The 24,743-nt window shown below is 41.9% G+C and overlaps 1 protein-coding gene across 5 annotated transcripts in view; it reads left to right on the forward strand.

Annotated features, from left to right (window-relative positions):
- The first annotated feature begins 12,518 nt into the window (after positions 1-12,518).
- Positions 12,519-24,743, forward strand: part of ARHGAP26 (Rho GTPase activating protein 26) — a 414,796-nt gene continuing 402,571 nt past the window's right edge. For 4 of the 5 annotated variants that reach the window (XM_059417816.1, XM_059417817.1, XM_059417818.1 and 1 more), the window contains exon 1: positions 12,519-13,081. In XM_059417816.1, coding sequence (XP_059273799.1) covers positions 12,928-13,081 — 154 coding nt within the window. In that variant the 5' untranslated portion in view covers positions 12,519-12,927. The remainder of the gene's footprint in view (positions 13,082-24,743) is intronic. The other variant, XM_059417820.1, reaches the window with a different exon arrangement.

Raw genomic sequence — 24,743 nt, forward strand, 5'->3', positions numbered from 1 at the left:
GCACTGTTGGTAGGAATGCAAACTGATAGAGCCCCTGTGGAAAACAGCATGGAGGTTCCTCAAAAAATTAAAAATAGTATTATCCTATGTTCATGTTATTCCACTATTTGAGTATTTACCCAAACAATACAAAAACAATTCAAAAAGATACAGGTACTGTGTTTATTGCAGCATTATTTACAACAGCTGAATTATGGAGGCAGCCCAAGTGTCCATCTATAGAGGAATGGATGAAGAAGTTATGATAAACACACACACATACATAAATACATATACATCAGCCATAAGAAAATGAAATCTTTGGGCACATGGGTGGCTCAGTGGGTTAAGCTGCTGCCTTCGGCTCAGGTGATGATCTCAGGGTCCTGGGATCGAGACCCACATCTGGCTCTTTGCTCAGCAAGGAGCCTGCTTCTCCTCTCTCTTTGCCCGCTGCTCTACCTACTTGTAATCTCTCTCTCTGTGTCAAATAAATAAATCTTAAAAAAAAAAAAAAAGAATAGGAGCTATCTTTAAAAAAATAATCTAGGAAAAATATGGTGATAGCTTGGGCCATAGTAGCGGAAAAGATGGAAAAACAGTCAGATTACGGGTTTGTATTGAAGACTCAGCCAACAGAGCTTGCCAATAATTGGAAGACAAGGCTGCTTGTAAGGTTGTTGGCTTGAACATCTGTGGGGTTGGATTTGCCATTGGGAGGAGCAGATTTGGGGAGAAAATCAAGAGTTCAGTCCAGGTCTCTTTCTAAGTTTGAGATGCTTATTTAGGTCTACAGGTAAAGTGTTGAGCAGTCAAGCTATGTATGCCTGTCTGGAGTTCAGAGAAGAGGTCAAAACTAGGATAGCTATTCAGTGTTTGTTAGCTTGCAGATAGAATTTATGCTTGTGAGGCAGGTTGGAGTAACCTAGGAGGTGTGTGTGAATAGAGATTTTCCCGCTAACCTGGGAAAGTCTGGTGGCCAGAGGATGGGAGAACAGGGAGGAATCAGCAAAGGAAACAGAGGAAGACAGGACAATGAGAAAGGAGACCCAAGGGCAGTGAGTGGGAGGTGACCCAGAGGCCAAGTGAAGAGAAATTATTGTGCCTTAAGTAACAACCTAGCAAATTCTGATGTACCCTGTCTTTGGATACTGTCTCTCTCTCTCTCTCTTTCTCTCTCTGTGTGTGTGTGTGTGTGTATGTGTGTAACTTCTTTGGCCTGGAGTCACCCACATATCACACACACCGTGTATTCCCTGCCCTAGAAATTCTGAGCCTCTGTGGTCTAGGACTTCAGTGCTGGGTCTATGTGGTCACAATTCTGTTAGTTTTCTTTTCCTTTTGTGTCAGCCACAAGAACAGTTCCCTTTCCTTTCTAGACTTTGAGGGAAAGCCTGAAGCTTCTGCCAGGGCTGCCCATTCATACGATAATTCATTCATTCATTCATTCATTCATTCATTCATTGGTTCATTCACCAGATAGTTACTGGGAATTTACAATGTGCAGGTGCCATTCTAGGCATGGGAGGATGGAGCCGTGAACCACATGGTCCCAGCTCCGTCCTTGCCAATGAGAAGCTTACGTTCTACTGAAGTGAGGAGGAGGTAGGAAGAAGGGGGAGATAATGTGTCTGAGGGGTAGTCAATAAACAAATAACTTGAAATTGTTATGCATGCACTGAAGAAAACGAGCAGGGGTCTGAGATACAGAATAGCAATGAAGACCAAGAGTGAGGACTATTTTCAACTGGGAGGGCAGGAAAGCTTCTTGAAGAGTTAGAGCTGAATATCTCCAAAGTAACCAGCAAAATCCTTTTCTATTTTAGAGTCTGGAATTGAACCCGTGTTCCTAGTTCCTAGAAACCCCCGAGGCTCTTGGTTTCCTCCTGGTTTACTGGAACAATGGAGGAAACCTTTGGCAGTTCTAGCTTCAAGTGCGCCGTTACTGTTTCAGTTTACATTATAACTCTGAAAAACAGTTCTTTCACACTTAAATCTCATATCCAGCAGAGGAGACAAAAGATTATAAAAATGGATTTTATTTAAATTCGTCTTCCAACAAACAACATGGCCAGCTACTGCTTTATTTGTTTTTGAACCCATGATGCAGGGCAGACACTGGTCTAAGTAGTGCACACTTTCTGTGCATGCTACTATTTAATTTTCACAACAGCCCTGTAAGGTAGGGAACATTGTCACCCCCATTGTATACTTAAAATGCCTGAGACTTTGAGAGATTAATTGGTCGTAGTCACACAGCCAGCAGGCAGCAGAGCTGTGGTTAAAAGCCATGTCTGTCTGTTGCTTGAGATTTAGTTATTGGCATTACTTTATAAAAGATAATGTGAAGGGTGCCTGGCTGACTCAGTTGTGGGAGTGTGCATCTCTTGATCTATGGTTAGTGAGTTTGAGCCCCCAAATGGGTGTAGAGACTACTTAAATAAATTAACTTAAAAAGATGATATGAGAACATTCTTGACCATGTTTTTTTTTAACTACTACATTCTTCATCTTCCCCTAATTATTGTTAGCTAAGAAACTTAAATACAAATTCACAAGTGGTAGGGTTTCTTCATAGTTGAATGATTTGGGGGGTATTTCAGTAACCTTTGTTAGTGCTGTTTAATCAGATGCCATCCTAAAGAAAGAAAAAGAGGGTGCCTGCGTTGCTCAATTGGTTAAACGACTGCTTTCACCTCAGGTCATGATCCTGGAGTTCTGGAATCAAGTTCCGCATCGGCCTCCCAGCTCCACGGGGAGTCTGCTTCTCTCTCTGACCTTCTCCTCGCTCATACTCTCTCTCTCACTGTCTCTCTCTCAAATAAATAAATAAAATATATTTTTTTAAAGATTTTATTTATTTATTTGACAGACAGAGATCACAAGTAGGCAGAGAGGCAGGCAGAGAGAGAGAGAGAGAGAGAGGGAAGCAGGCTCCCTGCGGAGCAGAGAGCCTGATGCGGGGCTCTATCCCAGGACCCTGAGATCATGACCCGAGCTGAAGGCAGCAGCCCAACCCACTGAGCCACCCAGGCGCCCCATAAAATATTTTTTTTTAAAAAAAGAAAGAAAGAAAAAGAAAACCTCCATCCTAGTTTGTGATTTCAGTTTTATTTTATATTATTTTAAAGATTTTATGTATTTGACAGAGAGATCACAAGCAGGCAGAGAGGCAGACAGAGAGAGAGGGGGAAGCAGGCTCCCTGCTGAGCAGAGAGCGCAATGCGGGGCTCAATCCCAGGACCCTAAGACCATGACCTGAGCCAAAGGCAGCGGCTCAAACCACTGAGCCACCCAGGCGCCCCATGATTTCAGTTTTAAAACAAGCATGTCATCTTTGAGGAATGCTATAAATAGAAATTCAAGGAAGTATTTCAACTAATAAAGATAAAAATATGTTTGTTAAAACATCAAATACTTGGCTTTCACTTCTTAGCTCACTTTAAAAGCTATAATTTCAAGATGTTTTTAACAAGCATAATACATTTTGACGTTTTTAAAATTTCACATAGTAATACAAATTATAATTTATTGGGCATTTATTATGTCTGACAATGTACTAGGTAAATTATTTCACTTGTTCTTAACTATAGCTCTCTGTGATAACTACTTACTGTTCATCTTCTAAAGATGAAGACATTGAGACTCAGATAGTTAAGTAACTTACCTGAGATTCAAAATCATTGTGTCAAAGCCAGAATTTGAACCTATGGATAGAAACTGATGCTTTTTTCATTATACAACTTTATTTTTTATTCAGCCTTAAGAAGTCTTCTTTCCTTATTAGATTATTTTTGTTCTTTAGGTAGGTGACCTTGGGGAAGTATCTTTCTTCCCTGGTACTCAGTTTCCTTGACTTTAAGACAATGTGATTGAATTGGATATTTTCCATAATCTCTTAGCTCTAAGGCTACTTGGTTCTGTGAGTCCATGAATAGCCCAGTTCAGAGATAATTGGTTGGTGTGCAGTGGGACTCCTGGTTTTCTCATTTCTGCTTTTTGGGAAACAGTAAGAAATTGAATCTTTTAAATAAATTTAGTAGGTCTATCTACTATTTTTTATACTGACAGAGATATTATCTGGTCCTTTTTAGTTTCAAAATGTTTCCTCACTGTCATTTATAATACTCATCACTAACAATAGGCCAAAGAAATGGATTTGAATTGCTTTTCCTTTCTTTCATTTGGTTAGTCCGGGAATTAGGAAACTATGGCTTGTGGGCCAAATCTAGCCTGCTACTTATTTTTATATGGCTTACTAAGATTAGGTATTATATTTTTTAATGGCTGGAAAACAAAATGAAAAGAAGAGTTTCTGATGCCTGAAAATTACAAGAAATTCAGATTTCAGTGTCCATACAGTTTTTGGAAACCCAGCCACCATATTCATTCATTTGTGTATCATCTGTGATTGGTTTCCTGCCACAACATCAGACTTGAGGAGGTACAATAGAGCCTGAATGGTCCAAAAAGCCTGGAAAATCTTTCTAGAAAAAGTCTGCTGATCTCTGGGTTAGTTTGTGTTAAAGTGATGAAACAAGGAGACCCACTGAGGTTGTTCTGAGGCTTTGATAGCCAAGTAACCAAAACAAAACCTAAGAAGGACTCAATGCACTTGAATCCGAGAAAATGAAACTGAAGAGCAACCAATCATAAACAACCACACAGGCTTTCCCACGTAAAACAAGCACTTAAGTTATAACCAAATAATTGCTTTGCTTTGCTTCCAAGTCTTCTCCATAAAAACTTTGCCCTTAACTCCTTTCGGTGGAGCACTCCCAGTCATTCCATTTGGTGCTGCCTGATGGGATTGATGTTTGCTCAAATAAACTGTCAAAGAGTTTAATGTGCCTCAGTTTATCTTTTAACACCTGTCATACTGTATTGATTGCCTCCTGTTGCTAGGCGTTTTACAAGTAACAGGGAACACAGCTATGGACAAGATACACAAGTTCCCCGGGCTCAAAGAGCCATTTCTAAACTCAAATCAAAAACAGAACAAATGGCTGCCTGGCCTGCTGAGTGGGTAAAACATGCGACTCTTGATCTTGGGGTCTTGAGTTTGAGCCCCACATTGGGTGTAGACATTACTTACAGGAAACAAAACAATAGCAAACAAAGTTGGAGGGACGCAGGACTTCCAAATTTAAATTTTGCCAAAGATTTTTTTTTAAATACGGTTCCTACCTTCATTTATCATCATCCTACTTTAAACAGAAAGAGTATGTTAATACAAAAAAATGAGTATGTTCATACCAAATTTGCAGGAAGGACATAATCTCAAAATAGAAAGCGCTGCCTCCAATGGAATGCATGTTATGGAAAACTCATTGCATTCTCACTGTTCTTCTTGTTCGGTGATGGATCAGAGAAAACTTCGTTCTGGGCTGGCAGAGGTCATTAGATCAGCTTTGGGAGGCGCAAGATTGGTTCACATTGTCACTTTCCAGGCAAAACAGCCTTTAGAAAAGAGCTAGTTTTTAAATTGGAAACTGTTAGTGTGTTCGTGGTGCAATTCTTCAGGCTGAGAGTATTACGGACACTAATTTTGTAAGTCAAATTTTTCTGCAGATGGTGCCGGGTAATACAAATGTAGTGATGGGAAATTCCAGAAACGAACTAGAAAGGGAAGTGGGGAAATAAATAAAAGAAATCTGCCAACATCTACTCTTGTAGATCCATCAGATATTATATCCCCTTTGCCCTGTCTATAGATGCAAGATAACCTATTTTCGTACTCATGTTTCATACTGGCTTCTCCTTAGAAGGAAGTGACGGCGAGAATAATTTCTCTATGGAAATACTGCCCTCTACTACACCACCAATGCCACTGCGATAGAAAGAGCACCCACTAAAAACCACAGCATCACCACAAAACCCAAGCCATCTAAAGGGGCAGGGATCCCCAGAGAAGAGAACTTACCCACTAATAAGGATTTGGGGTTGGATAGTGAGTGTTTTCTAGTTGCTTTAGAAAGTTTTTAAATTCCCAGTGACAAACCTTCTATTTTGCAACAAATGAAATGGCAACCAACAGCTAGAAATGACCCCTTACTCCTTTGTCCCCATTCTTGGTGCTTAGGATATTGTTCATTTCCCAGATGTGTTTCATAGAGCACAAAATATGGGGGATGTGTGGGGGAAACAGGGTTCTGTGCTCAAAGGAAAATGAGAAGTGCTACGTTCAGAACAGTCTCACAGGATTAATTACTACAGGACATCTCAGGACCTCTAATATGCTGTCATGCACTGTATACAAATGTACGTGAAGATATGGAGGCAAGAAAGAGAGCAAGTGTACAGGACTGCTTTTGTGTAGGTGACTTCACTGAAGTAAGCTATTGTCCTTGGTCATTTCAGCAGCAACAACTATGAGAAACAGACTGGTTATTTTTACGGACCCAGATGATCCTGGGTCTGTAATTGAAATTATCTTTTTTTTTTTTTTAAGATTTTATTTATTTATTTATTTGACAGACAAAGATCACAAGTAGGCAGAGAGACAGGCAGAGAGAGGAGGAAGCAGGCTCCCTGCTGAGCAGAGAGCCCGATGCGGGGCTTGATCCCAGGACCCTGAGATCATGACCTGAGCCGAAAGCAGAGGCTTTAACGCACTGCGCCACCCAGGCGCCCCGAAATTATCTTTGATAATTTTCTGGTTTCATCTCAGTCTTTGAACAAGCTTATTTTTATTCATGGAGTATCATCTTTCTTAAGTATCTTTCTTCATTTAATACACATTCCTGTAAATGTAGATATTATTTTTAAATGTTTAGGAAACCATCCTTAAGACCAATGATTCTCAGGACACCTGGGTGGCTCAGTCAGTTAAGCACCTGTCTTCAGCTGAGGTCATGATCCCCAGGTGCTGGGATCAAGTCCTGCATCGGGCTCCTTACTCAGCAGGGAGCCTGCTTGTTTCTCTGCCTGCTGCTCTTCCTGCTTGTGCGCGAGCTCTCTCTCTGACAAATAAATAAATAAAATGTTAAAAAAAAATCCTAATGATTTTCCATTTTGGAAACTCCCTAAGAACCATGTATTAATGCAGATGCCCAAAATTCAAGAGGAGGTGATATGATAAATAGCTTTTGTGATTAGTCCATTATATCAGTTAGGGTTGTATCTGGCTTTGAGTAACAGAAAACTCCATTAATGGTGCCCAAATAGGTTGAATTTTTTCTCCCTTCCTGTTCTGAGTAGTTGGTAGTTGGGCATCCTAGCGCTGGGTGTTGTGGCTTATGGATATCACCAAGGCACCTGGCATGTGGCATTGATCCTCATGGTTGCAAATGACTGCTGCTCCTTCACACATTACATCCATAGTCTAGGCAAAAAGAGTTGGGAGAGAAGGTGGGCAAAAAGTGTGTGTTAGCCGTCCCTTTATCAAAAAACCAAAATCTTTTCCAAAGCCCCACCCAGTAGCTTTCCAGTTAGATCTTGATGGCCAGAAAAAATGGCACATGGCCACAAGCAGCTGTGTAGACGTCTGAGGAATTCAATTCTTTAGTTGGGAACTTGGGGTTCTGCTAGTAACATAGTTTAAGTCTGGAGCTAGACTAGTCTGGAGTTAGAATCTCAGCTCTGATGCTCAGTGATTATGACTTTAGATTAGTCATTTTCAGTTTCCTCACTATAAAATGGAGATAAGATAATAATAGGGTTGTTAAGGGATTAATTGAATTAATTTTTGTCAAGTGTGGAGGAGAGTATTTGGTACATAGTAAATGTTATATGTAAGTACTTTCTCAATAAATGGATAAGGAAAGGATAGTGAATAAAAAAGTAGCAGGTGTGAAAAATGTTCATAACATATAAAACAGACCTGTATACTACAAGTAATATGAATTTCACTGATTTCTTGAGCCAAAGAATGTTAATTAAGTGCTGCCACCTCCCCTGAAGAACTACAAACCCATGAATTTGTAAGCATAGATTATTCTTCCAAGGAAAATAAGGATTTCATGTCTGTTTTAGTCAATTGCTTCTACACTAATGGTAGGGGCCTTGGATTTAAAGCCAAAACAAATTAGAGGCTTGCAGAATCATTTTTGGGGGCATACCAGCAAATAGTCCTGGAAAAACACACACATTTCAGAATGAGATATGTCCTCTATCATTCATGTGTGGTTTTATTCCCGTTTTAGGTTTGGCTCGTATTATTAATTTTTTAAAACATATAAAATATTGGGGCACCTGGGTGGCTCAGTGGGTTAAGGCCTCTGCCTTTGGCTCAGGTCATGATCCCAGGGTCCTGGGATGGAGCTCCACATCGGGCTCTCTGCTCAGCGGGGAGCCTGCTTCCCTTCGTCTCTTTCTGCCTGCCTCTCTGCCTACTTGTGATCTCTGTCTAATATATAAATAAAATCTTTAAAAATATATATATAAAATATCTTTCTTATAGATAGCTTACATGCAATAGTTATTTAAGGCATATGGATTTGAATTCTTAGCCTAGTTCTGCAACTAAGTATGTGACTTTAGGCACCTTACTTCTCTAATCTTTAGTTACTGTATCTAAAAATAAGGATGGTAACAGTACCTACTTCCCAGATTTTAGTAAAGGTTAGAATTGCAATATAGAACTTTGCACAGATCCTACCAAAAAAAAGCTCAATAAATATATCATCATTAATATCACTACCATCATCATTTCTTTTCTTTTCTTTTTTATTTATTTCACAAAGAGAGAGATCACAAGTAGGCAGGCAGAGAGAGGGGGAAGCAGGCTCCCCTCTGAGCAGAGAACCCAAAGCGGAGCTTGATCCAAGGACCCTGAGACCATGACCTGAGCCGAAGGCAGAGGCTTAACCCATTGAGCCACCCAGGCGCCCCATCATCATTTCTTAAAATCAACTTTATTGAGGTATGATTTAGACACAATAAAATGCACCCATAAATTTTAACAAATGTTGACACCTGTGTAACCATCACCACAATTGAGACATAGAATATTTATAACATAATTCCCAAGTCATTATTTTAAAGCCAGAAAACTGATGTCTTATCTGGTAATGATACAAAGGCAAAGTCACTATGTAAAAGCAACATGTGGTAGCAAATATAAAAAAGAATGAGTACGTGCTAACTAGGATTACAAAACCATGGAAATGTAGCAGAAGGAGCATTCCTTTTGAAGAGGTTAGGTGACTGGTCAGATATACTGCTTATTATTGCTTCTGCCTATTCTTTTCCTGTTCACAGCCCTTTGTCTATCCTTTGGGGGAAACAACTCTTCCCCAGTGCTTTATGTTTTAGGAGTGGGACTGTTGAACCCCCGGTTTCAGTCTTGTAATTTCTGCTTTAATTCTTGCTGGGGTGGAGGGGGGAACCCCACTGTTACTGCTAATATTGCTTGATATATGTTTGGAGGAGCAGAGAGAAACTGAGAATGAAGGCACCATAGAGGAAGGTGAGCTCATGGGATGGAGAGAAATCTTGTGCTGACATCATCATCCAAGTACCCAGAAGCTACATCTATTTCTGGTCTTTAGTTGCATGAGGACCTAAGAACCTTCATCGTGGACCAGCCCTCTTCTTCAGTTTGTGTTCAGGAGCCATGAATGAGTGGCCTCTGCTCATCTCTGCTTATGTGGGCTCAGAGAGACATCTATGAGAATGCTCTCCAATTTTCTAAGTAGAAGGTCATTGTATGGCAGGTGTAAAATAAATTGGACAACTGAAGTCAGAAGTTACAGATTCAGACTATACTGATACCGAAAGTATCAGTACTTTTGTCAATTGTTTGACTAATTGGAAGGAATTCAGACATCTTCCTAAGAATTTAGACCAAGTTATTTTGCCTAAATTATTTCTATAGTTCCTATGAAAGTGATTTTTGTTTTATTTGCCTTCATAGCTACCGCCTATATTGTCACACATGTTGCTGTTTCTTCCTTATTAAACCTGTGTCCCTTCTATTGGCATTGTGCGGCTCTGAAGTATCCATTGCTGTTCTGAGCTGGGGCTATAGCAGCAGACAACGTAAAAGCCTCAACTTTACGGAGCTTATTTTCTAGGAAGAGAGAAAGAACTGCACCTTCCATGTGCCAATTTTGTACTAAATAATACTGCATTCTAATTCTCTTTTTCTGATAATGTTGCCTGAAGTGTGGGAGGTGTTTTTTGAAATACTGGATTAAATTAATGAGAAATGAAATGTTATCCACACATATTTGTCTGCAAATGGGCATATTAAGGTGTATGTGTATATGTGTCACACACTCCTCTCAGCTAGGTAACCTGGTTTAAGTTACAATTCTGGATCTCAATTTCTCATCTGAAAAATGGGGATTATCATAGTACCAATATTACCAGGTACATATTAAATGTATATAAATAATTTAGCATAGTGTCTGGCACAAACTAAGTGCTTGACAAATAATAGCGAATATTATTATTATTAATAAATTTATTTTATTTTATACACAGTTGCCCGATATTCTGCAATAGGAGAAGATCAATCATTGTGGCCCCCATTTTGTTTTATTCATTTAACATTTGTTGAATATCATGTGTCAGTGCCTCTGTGGCAGATTGTTTTTTTTAGACATGGCTGTAACAGTATCTCCCGTTCTGTCACTTCCCCACCTTGAGGCATAGTCTCATTCCTTTCTCTTTGAATCTGTGAGAGATTGTGACTTGCTTGTAGTTATTGACAGTGGTAGAAAATTGTGACTTCTAAGGCTAGGCCATAAAGGGTGGTGCAGCTTTCCCATTGTGAGATGGGGCATTCACACTAGAGTCCTGAGACTGCCATGGAGTGAGGAAGTCCAAAGTCAGGCACACAGAGAGCATGTGGAGAAGCCCTGGGCCCATCCAAGGACAGGGAGCAGCTCAGCCAACCACCCTTGCTCCGATGCCTGTCACCATCTGACTGAGAAAAGAGGAGACACTCTAAGATGGAACTACCCAGCTAAACTCCCCCAGATTCCTGATCCATAGAGGTCATGAAAGAAAACAGATTGTTATTTTAGACGTTAAGTTCCAGTGTGATTTCTTACGTATCCATAGAGAACCAGAACACCTACCTTTTAAGTGCTCAAAATACAGCATTAAGTACATCTTTCTCATCCTTGGCAAGTGAGGAGCAACTATTTTCAGGGTTTTAATTATCTATCCCATAGCTGTTTGGGCCCGCTCTCAAGTCTAAATATGTAGCTACAACACCAAACAGATCACACTCATTCATTCATTTCTACATTCAATAAACCAATCAATTTATTTCTCAACATAGATGTCTTCTCTGGCTCCTGAGTTGGCAACTTTTCCCTGTGTTTCCCAGCACTGAGGACTTCTGTCTCACCGAGCAGCGCTATTGCTTTTCTCCCGTCTCTCCCACCGACCAGCAGCAGTTAAGTTCATTCTGTTCTTCATCTTAGTATCCCCGTCATCTAGTTTAGCGCCTGCACACAGCAGACCTATTTAAAAAAAACAAACAGGAAAACCTTAACTGAAGGAGAGCCGCTAGTTCCTGGACATACAAAAATTCATTCAGGGACAGTCTTTATCCTCCAGGAGTTCACAGTTCAGCACTAGGCACTGTGGGAACCACCGTGACAAGTGCACTAAAGTGAGGGGCTTGGTTGATTCCAGTGGTGGAAGAGGGACAACAGGGCAGCGACCTCGGGGTATGAGGTGGGGTAAGATTTATTCATTTATTCCACAAATATTTGTCAGTCACCGGAGTACGAATATCACTCACAGCACGTGGTGAGCTCTAAATTTTTGTTACTGAATGCAAACCGCTGGTCTAGGTGTTGTGAATGCAGCAGCGTACAAGAAAACTGCAGTGGTCTGTGCCCTCGGAAAGCTCACAACGTATTGAAGGACAACAGGCAGGACGTAATTATGTAAAATTGTGCTAGATGCCCAGCAGGAAAACAACAGGCGGCTGAAATCTCCTAAGGATGTTAGATCCTTCGGCTGGGGGCAGCGGTGGGCGGATTTTGAGCAGGAGTGGCCATGAGGGGGACAGACTGTGGGAGGCGAGAAGACTGCAGACAAGAGAAGCTGGTAATTCAAAAATGCAAATAATTTCTGCTTGACTGGAATAAGGAGCGTGTGTTTAGAGTTGACATGGTGGTTCGGTGCGCTCGAGGTTCTCCCAGGGTAGGGAGCTGCATTTTGAATGGAAAGCTCGATTGCCCAGCCGTTGCAGGGCGGGCTGAAGGGAACTGCAACCCCAATTCCCAGTTTTTTCATGCTAGGCATATTTAGGGTTCTCTGTTTCCCAGACCTGCAGAAGCACCACTTCAGGTTCGAATTCGGGCCACAGTAAGTCAACAAGATCCGGAGTGGGAAAGGCCCAAGCACCGCAGCGATCTTCCCTTGTAGCACCCGGTCTGCAACACCGTGCGGGCGGGAGGGGGCGGAGCTTGTGTTGCAGACCTAGGCGATGGCGTGGACCCGCCCCTCGCCCCATGCCCCGCCTCCATGCCCCGCTGATTGGATCAAGGCCACGGAAGGGCCGGGAGTCCCCGGGAGGCAGGGGGGTCGGGCTGAGGCGGGCGTGCTGATTGGTCCGGCTGGGATTAGGTCACCACTAGCAGGTTCGAGCGGCCCGGACGCCGGCGGGGCTGCTGAGGCTGCTGTGAGAGGGCGCTCGAGGCTGCTGGAGAGCTATCAGGAGAAGGAGGCGGGGAGGCGGCGGCTGCACTCGCTCGCCTGCTAGCTCGCTTCCCGGCCCCGCTGCGGGTCGGTCGCTGCGTTTCCTGCCCGCCGGCCGCTCCGTGGCGCGCCGCCGGAGCAGCCGCCCCTCGGCCGGGTCCCCACTCCGGTCGGGAGTCGTGCGCGCCGGCGGACACAGCGCGGAGGGCGAGCCGGCGCCACACCTGTGGAGCCGGCGGGCGTGGGGGGTCCCGGTCGGGGTCCCGCCGCGTGCGTGCTCGGGGCTGCGGGCCTCCCGGGCGCTGGGGGAGGCGCGCCCCCCGGCTGGGCGACGCGAGCACTATGGGGCTCCCCGCGCTTGAATTCAGCGACTGCTGCCTCGACAGCCCGCACTTCCGAGAGACGCTTAAGTCTCACGAAGCGGAGCTGGACAAGACCAACAAATTCATCAAGGAGCTCATCAAGGACGGGAAGTCACTCATCAGCGCGCTCAAGAGTGAGTGTCCCGAGTCCGGCGGGGACGGGGCCCTGACGCGTCAGGGCCGTCGGGTGGCTCTTGGCCCTGGGCGTCCGCGCGCCGGCGGCTGCCGTTCCGCCCTGGGTGCACTGAGGACCGGCGGTAGAAGCTTACAGTGGGGCGAGAAGGGTTCGTAGGATGGGCGAGCCAGCAGCAGTCGACGAGGAAGGGCACCGGCCCCCCGGCCGTTGGCGTTCTGGGCTGGCCGGGAGGTGACCGAGGGCGAGCGGGGCTCTGGGGCGCGGCGGCTGGGTGTGCGCGGCACACAGGTGTCCCAGGAGCCTGTGCCTGGCGCGCTGCACCAGGTTGGGAAATGCCGTCGCGTCCATCATGCCGGCTCCCTTGGGTGAACACTCGCTCACCCTTGGGTACCCAGCCGCGGAAGCAGAACGTGCCCTGCCAAGGGGGCGCTACCTCCCCTCAGGAGAAGGCGGCTCGGGATTGCTTTGCTCTCAGTCCGCCAGCCCGCCCGGGGCCGCCGGGTTCTCCGAAAGGCACTGGCGCTGCCAAGGAAGGGCTGGGTGGAATGGTTGGTGAGCTCGCGGTTCCGGGCGGTAGCGGCCGCCGGTGACCCAGGGCCGTGTACGTGTGCAGGTTGTGATTCTTGTGTTTAGCAGAAGGTGACAGCGGTGGGAGTACAGCATCAGAGTGTTCCTTTACTCTAAACCGTGGGCGAGGGTTTAAAAATAGAACATATCCTGACTCTCTCCCTCTCCCGCTCCCTCGCTCTTTTACCTCTCCTATTACCCTTGAAAACTCAAAGGTTTTTAAGGGAATGTCCTCTGGCCTCACTCAGAAAGCAGAAGTTTAAGCTCATCCTTCAAGGTTCTGGAGCCTTTTGTAAAACCATTTTTAATTATTTCCTTTTGGTGGGGAAGGGGGGGGGGCGGAGCGGGGCGAAGAAACGAGATTTGCATACTGTGTATGATTTTTCTCTTGACTTTTGCAGAGCCAGAGTTTCTCCTGGGCAAACAAGAGTCTTCTAGGGATGAGCTCCTTGGATTGTGAGGTCGTTTTTGGTGCCTTGTCAATCTGCCCGTTTAAAAATAGTTCGGTCCATCTTTTAGTTTTGAGAATCAGGAATGACGTGAAGGAAGATAGCGGAATTGTCTTTGACTTTACTTTTCCTGTCTGTGTGATGGATTTCTTAATAGGCCATACCTTTCAGCTAAGACAGGATGCCCTGACTGTGCAGGGTCCTACCTGTGAAAATTCTTCCCAGGCCTCTTGAAAGGAGACTTTCAGAAATCAAGGGCCTGAGATGTCATTTTTTGGATCCTGTTGCGTCTAAAAATGAAAAGGGAGATAGTGGAAGCCCAAGACAGCAATTGCCAGTTTTTTGGGGTCAAATACACATGAAATTGTGGTGTGAGGAGGTTCCTCAGAGGCAGGGTCTCTGTTGATCTGAAGTCTATGAATAACTCTTCCTTTCTCTGTGACATTCCTTGGTTCAGGGAACACTCCACCCTGGGTTTGGAGTAAGTTAGGAGCCCCCTCATAGATTGGGCCCATGAATTTTGACTGAATCTCAGGCTGGGTTTAAGTGGGCTTCTGCTTTTTTCAGCAAACATATGGAGTGTCTGCTGTGTGCTGGGTGCTGCCCTGGGCTCTGACCATGGAGCAGTGAATATTCTGTTCTCCTGTGGCTACAGAGACTGACTCCTTGCCAGTGAATTATCTCATGTTATTCATTTTACAAATGAGAACATAGGCTTGGTGGTGTCGCTAGTCCAGAGCCACACAGCTCCAGCAGTGGGGCCTAGTTTTGAGCCCCTGCATGGTCTGAGCCAGAGTTGGAGTTCCTGCTAATACAGAGCTCCTAATCCTTTCCCATCCTGCTTACCCACAAAGGACCCTCTGGACCAAGCCTGCTAGATTTTGGAAACTGCACTTGTATGTCTGTCTTGAGTATGCGTAGGGTGCATTTGTGTGACTAGAAATTTATTTGTCGCTAGTCTTTTTTTTTTTTTTGCCAGGAGTAAGAATTTCTTGGATAGGAGGAAATAATGCAGCGATAGGGTTTAAGAGTTATTTAAGTTGTCTAATGGAATGGAGCAGCCCTGTAACTTGGGGGAGAGCCTAGTAAGGAACTTATTGTTCTAATCTCTGTATATCCAGTTGTATGTATTAACTATGCTCTTTGCAACTAATACTTGAATAGATAATGTGTGACCTCTTCAGTGGAAAGGGTGGAGTTGATCCATCACTCTTTCCCAGATTTCAGGCATTCCATTATCATTAGGTGCTTGCTACAGTGTGTATTACTATCTTAGGATTTGTGTACTATTGTTTTTTTCTTCTGTTCATCTTTCTTAATACTGAAAATGTAAAGTCAGTGTTTTTAAAACTAATTACACAAAATAAATACGTAATTATATAAATAACCCTGGTTTAGATGATTTATAGTCTTAGCCAGCTATAAAATTTTATGGTTTTATATTGTTTCCTTCGTGTGTTAATTTGAGGCAATAAAATTAGCCTCTTGGGATTGCCAAAGTTCAGCTTGATCATTGTTATTACTACTTTTATTTTATGCATGAAGAAACGGAAAGTCAGAAAGGTCAGTTACCTGCCCAAGGTGACAAAGCAGTTAGGTGTATTTAAACCCAGGTTGTCTGATTCCAAAGTCTGTGCACTTAACCCTGAAGCAAAACTGTTGTTGAGGTCAGTTGTCTCTTGAATCCCCTTGAGGGTCTGATAAATAACACCCTTCAAGTTTTTCCCTGGAGTCTAAGACTCTCCTCTGGATACATAGAAGAGAAACAGTAAAGTATTTGTGACCTACCTTGGTAACTCTTTGTCAGTTTTTTTCTGTCCTGATTTGTCCAGGTCTTTTCTGTGGGTGTTCATATGCCCAGGATTGTTCTGTACCCTGATGAATCAGTGTTTCAGTCGGGAGGATTTTGTATGTTCAAGACTTTCTATTTTTCTGTAGAGACGATAGCAGCTTCAATGAAATTCAGACGTGTGGAGTTAAGTTTTTACATTTCTTTAGTTCAAAGCTTAATCCCATCACTTACTGGTTGACTCCACAAATCACTGAACCTGAGCTCCTCCTATGTAAAATGGTAGTAGCCACCCTGATCTTGTGTTGTGAGGACTAAACAAATCATTGGTTGTAAAGAAGCACTTAGCTTGGACCCTGGTGCATAGCACTGCTCACTTGCTGGTAACTATAATCATCTTCCAGGATTCAAGGTTATCAAGACTCAGAGCAAAAGTCAGTAAGAGCAGAGGTATATTTTTTGGTTTGGGTGCAGGGAATTAGGCTTATGTCTTCTTCATAATTTACACAGGTGTGTATGTATTAACCACTGGGGGGGAAGAATCCTGGTAATCCTGTTTGTATAATGTGGTTATGCCAAAAAAGTCCCACAAATTAAAAAGAAAAAAAAAAGTAAGTCTTCCAACATACTTCTTGTTCCTAATAACATTTTGGTAACTTAAATTTTCAACCTTCTTGATATATTAACATACCCCTTCAGTGGCAGGGCTGGCTGCCTCTCTCTTGCCTTGCAGAAGAAGCTCACAGAATGCTTTGGACTTCATGGCTGGTCTCATGGACCCTGTGGCAAACCAAATGTGGTTTCACAGAAGTGAAAGTGAATTAGGCTGTTGGTTTTGAGGAGTGGTATGGGATTTCAGGAACTCTTTCTTTCCTTCTTGATAGTTGGCTTATGGATTTGTTCCTGTATATTTGGCGTCTGCTTTCTGAGATAAAATGGATACCCTTATTTTCATAGTCTAAGGTGGGAGGGTTGGGGTGAAAATTCAAAATTTAAAAATATCAATTCTTTTAAGGTATAATTCACCCTACCATATAGTTCACTCACTTATAGAATCCAATTCAGAGGTTTTTAGTACATTCATAGAATTGTGCAGTAATCCCCGCAGTCTCGGAACATTTTCATCACCCCAAATGTTCACTCGGAACATTTTCATCACCACCCCGGTGGGAAACTTAATTCCCACTGGCAGTCATTCCCCATTTTCTCCAGCTCCCCCTGCCTCTATTGCCAGCCCTTGTCAACCACTAGTGTATTTTCAATCTTTATAGATTTGCCTATTTTGAATATCACAGGTACAGTTTTAGTAGTTTCCTCCTAAATAGGGTGACCAACTTTAGGAATAGAATTTTTTTTAAAATTTAATTTTATTTTTTCAGTGTTCCAAGATTCATTGTTTATGCGCCACACCCAGTGCTCCATGCAATACGTACCCTCCTTAATACCCACCACTACGCTCACCGAACCCCCACACCTCTTCCCTCCAAAATCCTGTTTGTTTTTCAGAGTCCACAGTCTCTCATGGTTTATCATTGGAATTTCAGGTAGAACTTTGAATCCATAAACTGCTTTTTTTCAGGGGGTTTAACTAGGGGTGAGATCCCAAAGATGGAACAGTGTCCCAGAGCTAGGAGAAACCCAGGTATGCCTTTGTGTTTCAAATCCATGGGCAGGAAGTAGATTAGTTTTGGTTCATGGTACTGTGATGGATACAGAGGATACCAAGATAAAATTAAGAATCTAGCTCCTTCTATCTGTGAACTTTCAGTCAACTTGGGCAGGGTATGTGCTGCTCCGTAAAGCCTTACTTTGGGGTCTTGCCCTGATGGGTGACATACAAAATGAAGCAAATGCATTTATACTTATGTTGTTGAGCCTGTAGTATTTATGAGAATTTTTGGAGATGATGTGCCTTTGTTTATTAGGTCCCACTTATAATTAGGTCCCTTTTTTGTTTATAAGGTCCCTCTTATAGTTAAGAGACTATATTTTTATGGCAGTTTTTTAGGGCACTTACCAAGTACATGTCACTTTGCCAAGTGTCTACATTGTCTCATTCATCCTTATCACCATCCTGTGAGATGAAACCTCTTACTTTTTTGCATCTTAGAGTTGAATAACTTATCTAAGTTCACATAGCTAGGAAGTTGTGTAACCAGGTTTTGAACCTGGCAATAGACAGTAGGGCCTTCTCTTGAACATGTCTCTTTTTTGCCTTCAGTAACTACACTGGTAGCGAAGATGCAAATTCTTCATAGATTTACACCCAAGAAAGGAGAAGCATGCAGCAGGTGCTAGGTTAAGTAAAAATATTGTGCCATTGGTTTTTCAGATTCTGAGACCTGGGTAGGCAAAGAATAGTTAGTATTTTGTATTGTGCTTTGGAGTTTTGTGTTCCTTTCCATCATGAGATTAAAGATAGACTAGAATGGCAAATGAGGGTGTCTGGCTATCTCTTGGTTTTATATAACAGTACAGTTTCGCTTTGGATATGCACTGAGTGATTATCAGTGATTCTTTTTAAAAATGATTTTTAAAATGTACTTTTATAGCATTAATTTCTTTTTTTAATTAAAAAATTTTAAATTGATGTATCATTGATATATAACTTTGTATTAGTTTCAGGGGTACAACATGATTCTGCATTTATAGATGTGAATGATCACCACAATACTCTAGTTAACATCTGTCCCATACAGTTAAAATTTTTTTTCTTATGATGAGAACTTTTAAGATCCACTCTCAGCAACTTTCAAACATATGCTACATTATTATTAACTGTAGTCAATATGCTGTACATTACCTCCTATGACTTATTTATTTTATAACTGGAAGTGATTCTCTTTTAGTTGGGTAATAAAGCATCAAACAGGAAGGCCAGAAACCTGTTCCCTGGTCTGATTTGATGTAAGATGAATGGTTTATCCTCTTTGCTCGTTGAAACGAGTTAAAAAAAAAATCGGGAGTTGCATGCTTTATTATTATTTTTTCTGTTTTGAATTTATTACTTTTGGTTAAAGTTTTATGCTTGAAATCATGTCACACTTGTAGTTCTTGAGATTTGGCATAGGCTTTTTGCATTAGCAAGATGAGCCCTTCATTCGAATGGCCTCCCAGAGGATGTTCACTGCCAACCTGCTTTGTTTAGGAATAATTATATTACTTACAAAATCCTAATAGGACAAATGGATATGGAGTTAGGTAGCCAAGAGGTTTTCCCAGTTCCTTTGCTTTGCTTTAGCATCTTGCAAATGAAGAAAGAAGGCATTTCCTAAATATTTTTAAATGGTTGTAATTTGTAATATTGACATTTGGAATATTACTCATACAAATATAAACAACAATAAATTATATCCAAATATAATTTTGTAGTTTTTATATAACATTGACTATAAAAAAGTTCTTCCACGTTAATCCATTCTCTTCTCTACTGGGTTGAATAAATTGCATCTAATCGATAGTTCTCAACCTACTGACGAAGGTTTAAGGTCCCTCTTATAATTAAGAGACTATATTTTTATGGCAGTTTTAGGTTTATAGAACAGTTCAGTGGAAAGTATAGTGCGTTCCCATATAACACTATATACCTGTTCTTCTCTATTTCCCCATTATTATTACTATTTTTAAAAGGGTTTATATATTTGAGAGAGAGAGAGCAAGAGAGAGCATGAGCAGGGGCAGGGGAGAGAGAGAAGCAGACTTGGCCACTGAGCAGAAAGCTCGAAGCAGGAGTGCATCTCAGGTTATGACCGGAGCTGAAGGCAGAAGCTTAACTGGCTGAGCCACCCAGATGCCCCTCTATTTCTCATATTATTGACATCTTGCATTAGTGTGGTGCATTTGTTACAGCAGTGATATAGTAATATTAACTGATGTCCATGGCTCACATTAGGGTTCACTCTTTGTGTTATATATTCTGTGTGTTTTGATAAATGTTTAATAATGTGTATTGGCCATTGCAACATCATACAGAATAGTTCCACTGCCCTAAAAATCCCCTTTGTTCACTTACTCATTCCTGTGCCCCTATTCTTAGCAACCACTGCTCTTTTTACTGTTTCCCTAGTTTTGCCTTTTCCAAAATGTCATATATTGTGCTTGGAATCATAGGGTGTTTAGCCTTTTCAGATTGGCTTCTTTCATTTAGCAATATGCATTTAAGATTCCTTCATGTCTTTTTGTGGCTTGATTGCTTATTTCCTTTGTCATTGACAAATATTCCTTTGTTTGGATGTACCATGTGAATGTATCCATTTATTTATTGAAGGGCATCTTGGTTGCTTCCAAATTTGGGCTGTTTTGAATAAAGCTGATAGACACATTTGTCTGTAGGTTTTCAACTCATTTGCGTTGAAATACCTGGGAACACAACTGCTGGATCATATGGTAAGAGTGTGTCCAGTTTGTAAGAAACTGCTAAACTGGGGCACCTGGGTGACATTTAAGCATCTGCCTTCAGCTTGGGTCATGATCTCAGGGTCATGGGATTGAATCCTGCATGGGGCTCCCAGCTCAGTGGAGAGGCTGCTTCTCCGTCTCCCGCTGCCCCTCCTGTCCACTCATGCATGCTCACGTTCTCACTCTCTCATTCTCTCTCTCTCTCTTTCTCTTGTGCATGTGTGCTATCTCTCAACTAAATAAAATTTAAAAGAAAGACAGAAAGAAAGAAAGAAAGAAAGAAAGAAAGAAAGAAAGAAAGAAACTGCTAAACTGTCTTTCAAATATCACTTTCAAAGTGTTGGACCATTTGTCTTCCCAGTAGTAAAGTAAGGAGAGCTCCTGTTGCTCTGTGTCCTCACCAGAATTTGGTGTTGTCAGTGTTTTGGATTTAACCATAACAGACATGTAGGGTTTGTCTCATTGTTTTTGAAATTTGGCTCCCTAATAACACAGTGAGGAGCATCTTTTCATGTGTATTATTTGCCCACTTTGCATTATCTTTGATGAGGTATCTGTTCAGGTCTTTTGCCCATTTTTTAATTGGGTTGTTTGATTCTTTTTTGTTGAGGTTTTTTTTTGGTTGTTGTTGTTTGTTTGTCATGAAGTACAGACAGACACTTTAATCTTCTGTAGGTGCGCACTTCCTGGGTGTTCAGTAAATTCACAGTGTTGTATAACCATCAGTGCTATTGCTTTCCAGAACTTTTTCATTATCCCGAACTGAAACTTTATACCCATTAAACAATAACTCTTATTTTCCCCTTCCTCCAATACCTAGTAGCCTCTGTTTTACTTTCTTTTTCTATGAATTTGACTACTCTGAGTACCTTATATTAGTGGAATGATACAGTATTTGTCCTTTGGTGTCTGATTTATTTCACTTAGCATAATGTCTTCAAGGTTCATCCATGTTGTAGTGTGTGCCAGAATTTCATTCCTTTTTATGGTTGAATATCTTATTTGTTGGGCTTCCTTACCAAGAACTATAATTAAGAAATACTATTCTTTCTCCTTTTAATAATAAAAAGCTCTTTTTCTGCTCTTCATTTTTCACCCCCACAGAATGATCACTGAGAGTTGGAATTGACCTATCAATTTATCATGAGTGCTGGTCATGAACATGATGTTTATGGTTATTTCTTTCTTTAAATATTTATTCATTTATTTTAGAGAGAGTGAGGGAGCACAAGCAGGAGGGACAGGGAGAAGGAGAGAGAATCTCAAATAGACTCCACATTGAGCATGGAGCCCAAAAGGGGCTTGATCTCACAACCCTGAGATCATGACCTGAGCAGAAACCAAGAGTCAGAGGCTTAACTGACTGTGTCACCCAGGCCCCCCTCTGGTTATTCCTTTTAAAATAGCCACTTGTTGTAGGTCAGCCTATTTTGGGGTAATTGTTTTTGTTTTAAAAGCTTTATTGAATTAGAAAATTCATCAGTTTTAAGTGTATAATTTATTAATTTGTAGTTAGTTTACTATTATCAGTCCATTCCAGTTTTAGAACATTTCTGTCACCCCAAAAAGGCACTTTTTATTCTTACCTTAAGCCTCAGACAACCACTAATCTACTTTTTCCTGTCTCTGTAGATTTTTCTTCTGTGAAAATTTAGGCCAAATGGAATCATACTATATGTGTTTTTGTGCATCTGGCTTCTTTCAGTTAGCAGAGTGTTTTTAGATTAATCCATGCTGCAGCTTGTGTCAGTGGTTTATTCCTTTTTATTGTTGAAGAGTATTCCATTTTGTAAATCATACTTTCTTTATCCATTCACCATTTGATGAACATTTGGGTTCTCATTTTTGGCTCTTATGAATAATGCTGTAATGAAGATTTGTGTACATGTCTTTGTGTGGACATAGGTTTTCATTTCTTATTTCATTTCTTATGTAGGAGTAGAATTGCTAGATTCTATGGTAAACTTAGGTCTAATTTTTTTTTAAAAACCTGCCAAACTGTTTTCCACAGTGCAGAACATCCTTTTAAATTACCATTAGCTTTGTATAAGGGTTCCAATTTCTCTACATTATCACCAGTGCTTGTCATTGTCTGCCTTTTTTATTGCAGCCATCCTAGTGGTTGTGAAGTTGTTAATCTTGGTTTAAATGTTCATTTCCCTGTTCACTAATGATGGTGAGCATATTTTCATGTGCTTATTGACCACTGGTACATTTTCTTTGCTAAGATGTATATTTAGATGTTTTTTGTTGGACAATGCTTTTTAAAATAAATTTATTTATTTATTTATTTATTTATTTATTTGACAGAGATCACACTTAGGCAGAGAGGCAGGCAGAGAGAGAGGAGGAAGCAGGCTCCCTGCCGAGCAGAAAGCCCGATGGAGGGCTCTATCCCAGGACCCTGAGATCATGACCTGAGCAGAAGGCCGAGGCTTTAAACCCACTGAGCCACCCAGGTGCCCCTGGACAGTGTTTTATGTCTGGGATTTTTCCCTTTATTTTGTTCCATAAAACATTTTTTTTCTTTTTCTTTCTTTATTTTTTTTTTCAAAGATTTTATTTATCAGAGAGAGAGGGAGAGAGAGCGAGCACATGCAGACAGAATGGCAGGCACAGGCAGAGGGAGAAGCAGGCTCCCCGCCGAGCAAGGAGCCCGATGTGGGACTTGATCCCAGGACGCTGGGATCATGACCTGAGCTGAAGGCAGCTGCTTAACCAACTGAGCCACCCAGGCGTCCCTGTCCCATAAAACTTTTGATGATTACATGAACAGTATTCAGTATAGTTTCTCCATTTGTCCTCATTTGGAGATTATTTTGCTTCTATTTGCTTTAACTTCAGATGCATTTGACTGCTCAGTTACAGGATGCCAGGGCTTAGGATGGTGGTTCTTAGGAGACTGAATTTCCCATTTCTGGTTTTGTAATGCCGACAGCATCCCACTGAGCAGAAGCCCCAGACTGGACTTCCTAATTCTGGTCATACTGATGTTAATGATCACATACTAAGTAATGATATCAAGCCCCATGAATTGATGAAATGAGAATGGGCCAGGGAGGAACAGTAATCACCAGTGAACTGTTGGGGAAAGGAACTCATGAAGGTGACTTTGTTATCCTGTCAAGGCCATTGCATTTTAAAAAGCTAGCCAAGGGAGAGATTCCAGTATGAAGCTCATAACAAAGTGGTTAACAAAGTTAAATTTCTGACTGACCTTAGTTTTTTTTTTTTTTTAAAGATTTTATTTATTTATTTGATAGAGATCACAAGTAGGCAGAGAGGCAGGCAGAGAGAGAGGGGGGAAGCAGGCTCCCTGCTGAGCAGAGAGCCCGATGCGGGGCTCGATCCCAGGATCCTGAGATCATGACCTGAGCCGAAGGCAGAGGCTTAAACCACTGAGCCACCCAGGCGCCCCTGACTGACCTTAGTTTTGATTTTTAAAATGATAACCCAGTGTGTTTCAAATGATATATTTTTTTGTTGTGAAAGGAAGACTTATATTTAACAGATTTGGAGCCCTGCTCTGCTCTTACTATGTCCTCTAAGCCCTAGAGTAATGGTTTTTGGGGTGGCAGTCACAGGTGCAGAAGTCATTAAGTGGGAGTGTGCAGGGGATGTTGAAGACCAGCAGGGAGGCCAGTATGTTTGGAGGAACAGTGATGGCAAAGGAACTGGGAGTAAGTCCAGGAGGCAGGCCATGGTGTGAGTCCCAGAAAGGACTTGGTGTTTCATTCCAAGTGTGATGGGAAGCCATGGGAGATTGTGGTGTAATCCTGGTTGTGTTTTTGAGAGATCATCAGGCTGCTATGGAGAATAGATAAAGTGGGGGCAAGAATAGAGGCAAGGAGACCAGTTAGGAGCTGTTGGAACTGAGGACGTAAGAGGTGGTGACACCTGGGGCTGGGGCTAGGGTGGCAGCACTGGAGATGGTGGTATTTTGAAGTAGAGCCTACAGGATTTACTGTTTAATAGGATTTAGGCTATGAGAGAAAAGAGTCAGGTCAAGAATGATTCAAATGGGGGCGCCTTGGTAGCTCAGTGGGTTAAGCTGCTGCCTTCAGCTTGGGTCATGATCTCAGGTCCCTGGGATCGAGTCCCGCATAGGCTCTCTGCTCAGCAGGGAGCCTGCTTCCCTCTCTCTCTCTCTCTCTCTCTGCCTGCCTCTCCATCTACTTGTGATCTCTCTCTGTCAAATACATAAATAAAATCTTAAAAAAAGAATGATTCAAATGTTTTGACTAGAGCAGTTATGTGAATGATGGTGCTATTTTTTGAAATGAGGACAACTTGGAGATGGTGCAATTTGGTGGTGGGGGGGATTAACAATATGAATGGATGAATGACCTAAGCTTATAGTATAAAGATGAAGAAAAGTACACAGTTTATTCATGAATACATTCTCCGAAGAGCATCAAAGAGTATGGAACTATACAGAGTAAAGAACCCACTTTCTG

The sequence above is a fragment of the Mustela nigripes genome, chromosome 12, assembly GCF_022355385.1.
Source record: "Mustela nigripes isolate SB6536 chromosome 12, MUSNIG.SB6536, whole genome shotgun sequence".
NCBI classification, from domain to species: Eukaryota; Metazoa; Chordata; class Mammalia; order Carnivora; family Mustelidae; genus Mustela; species Mustela nigripes.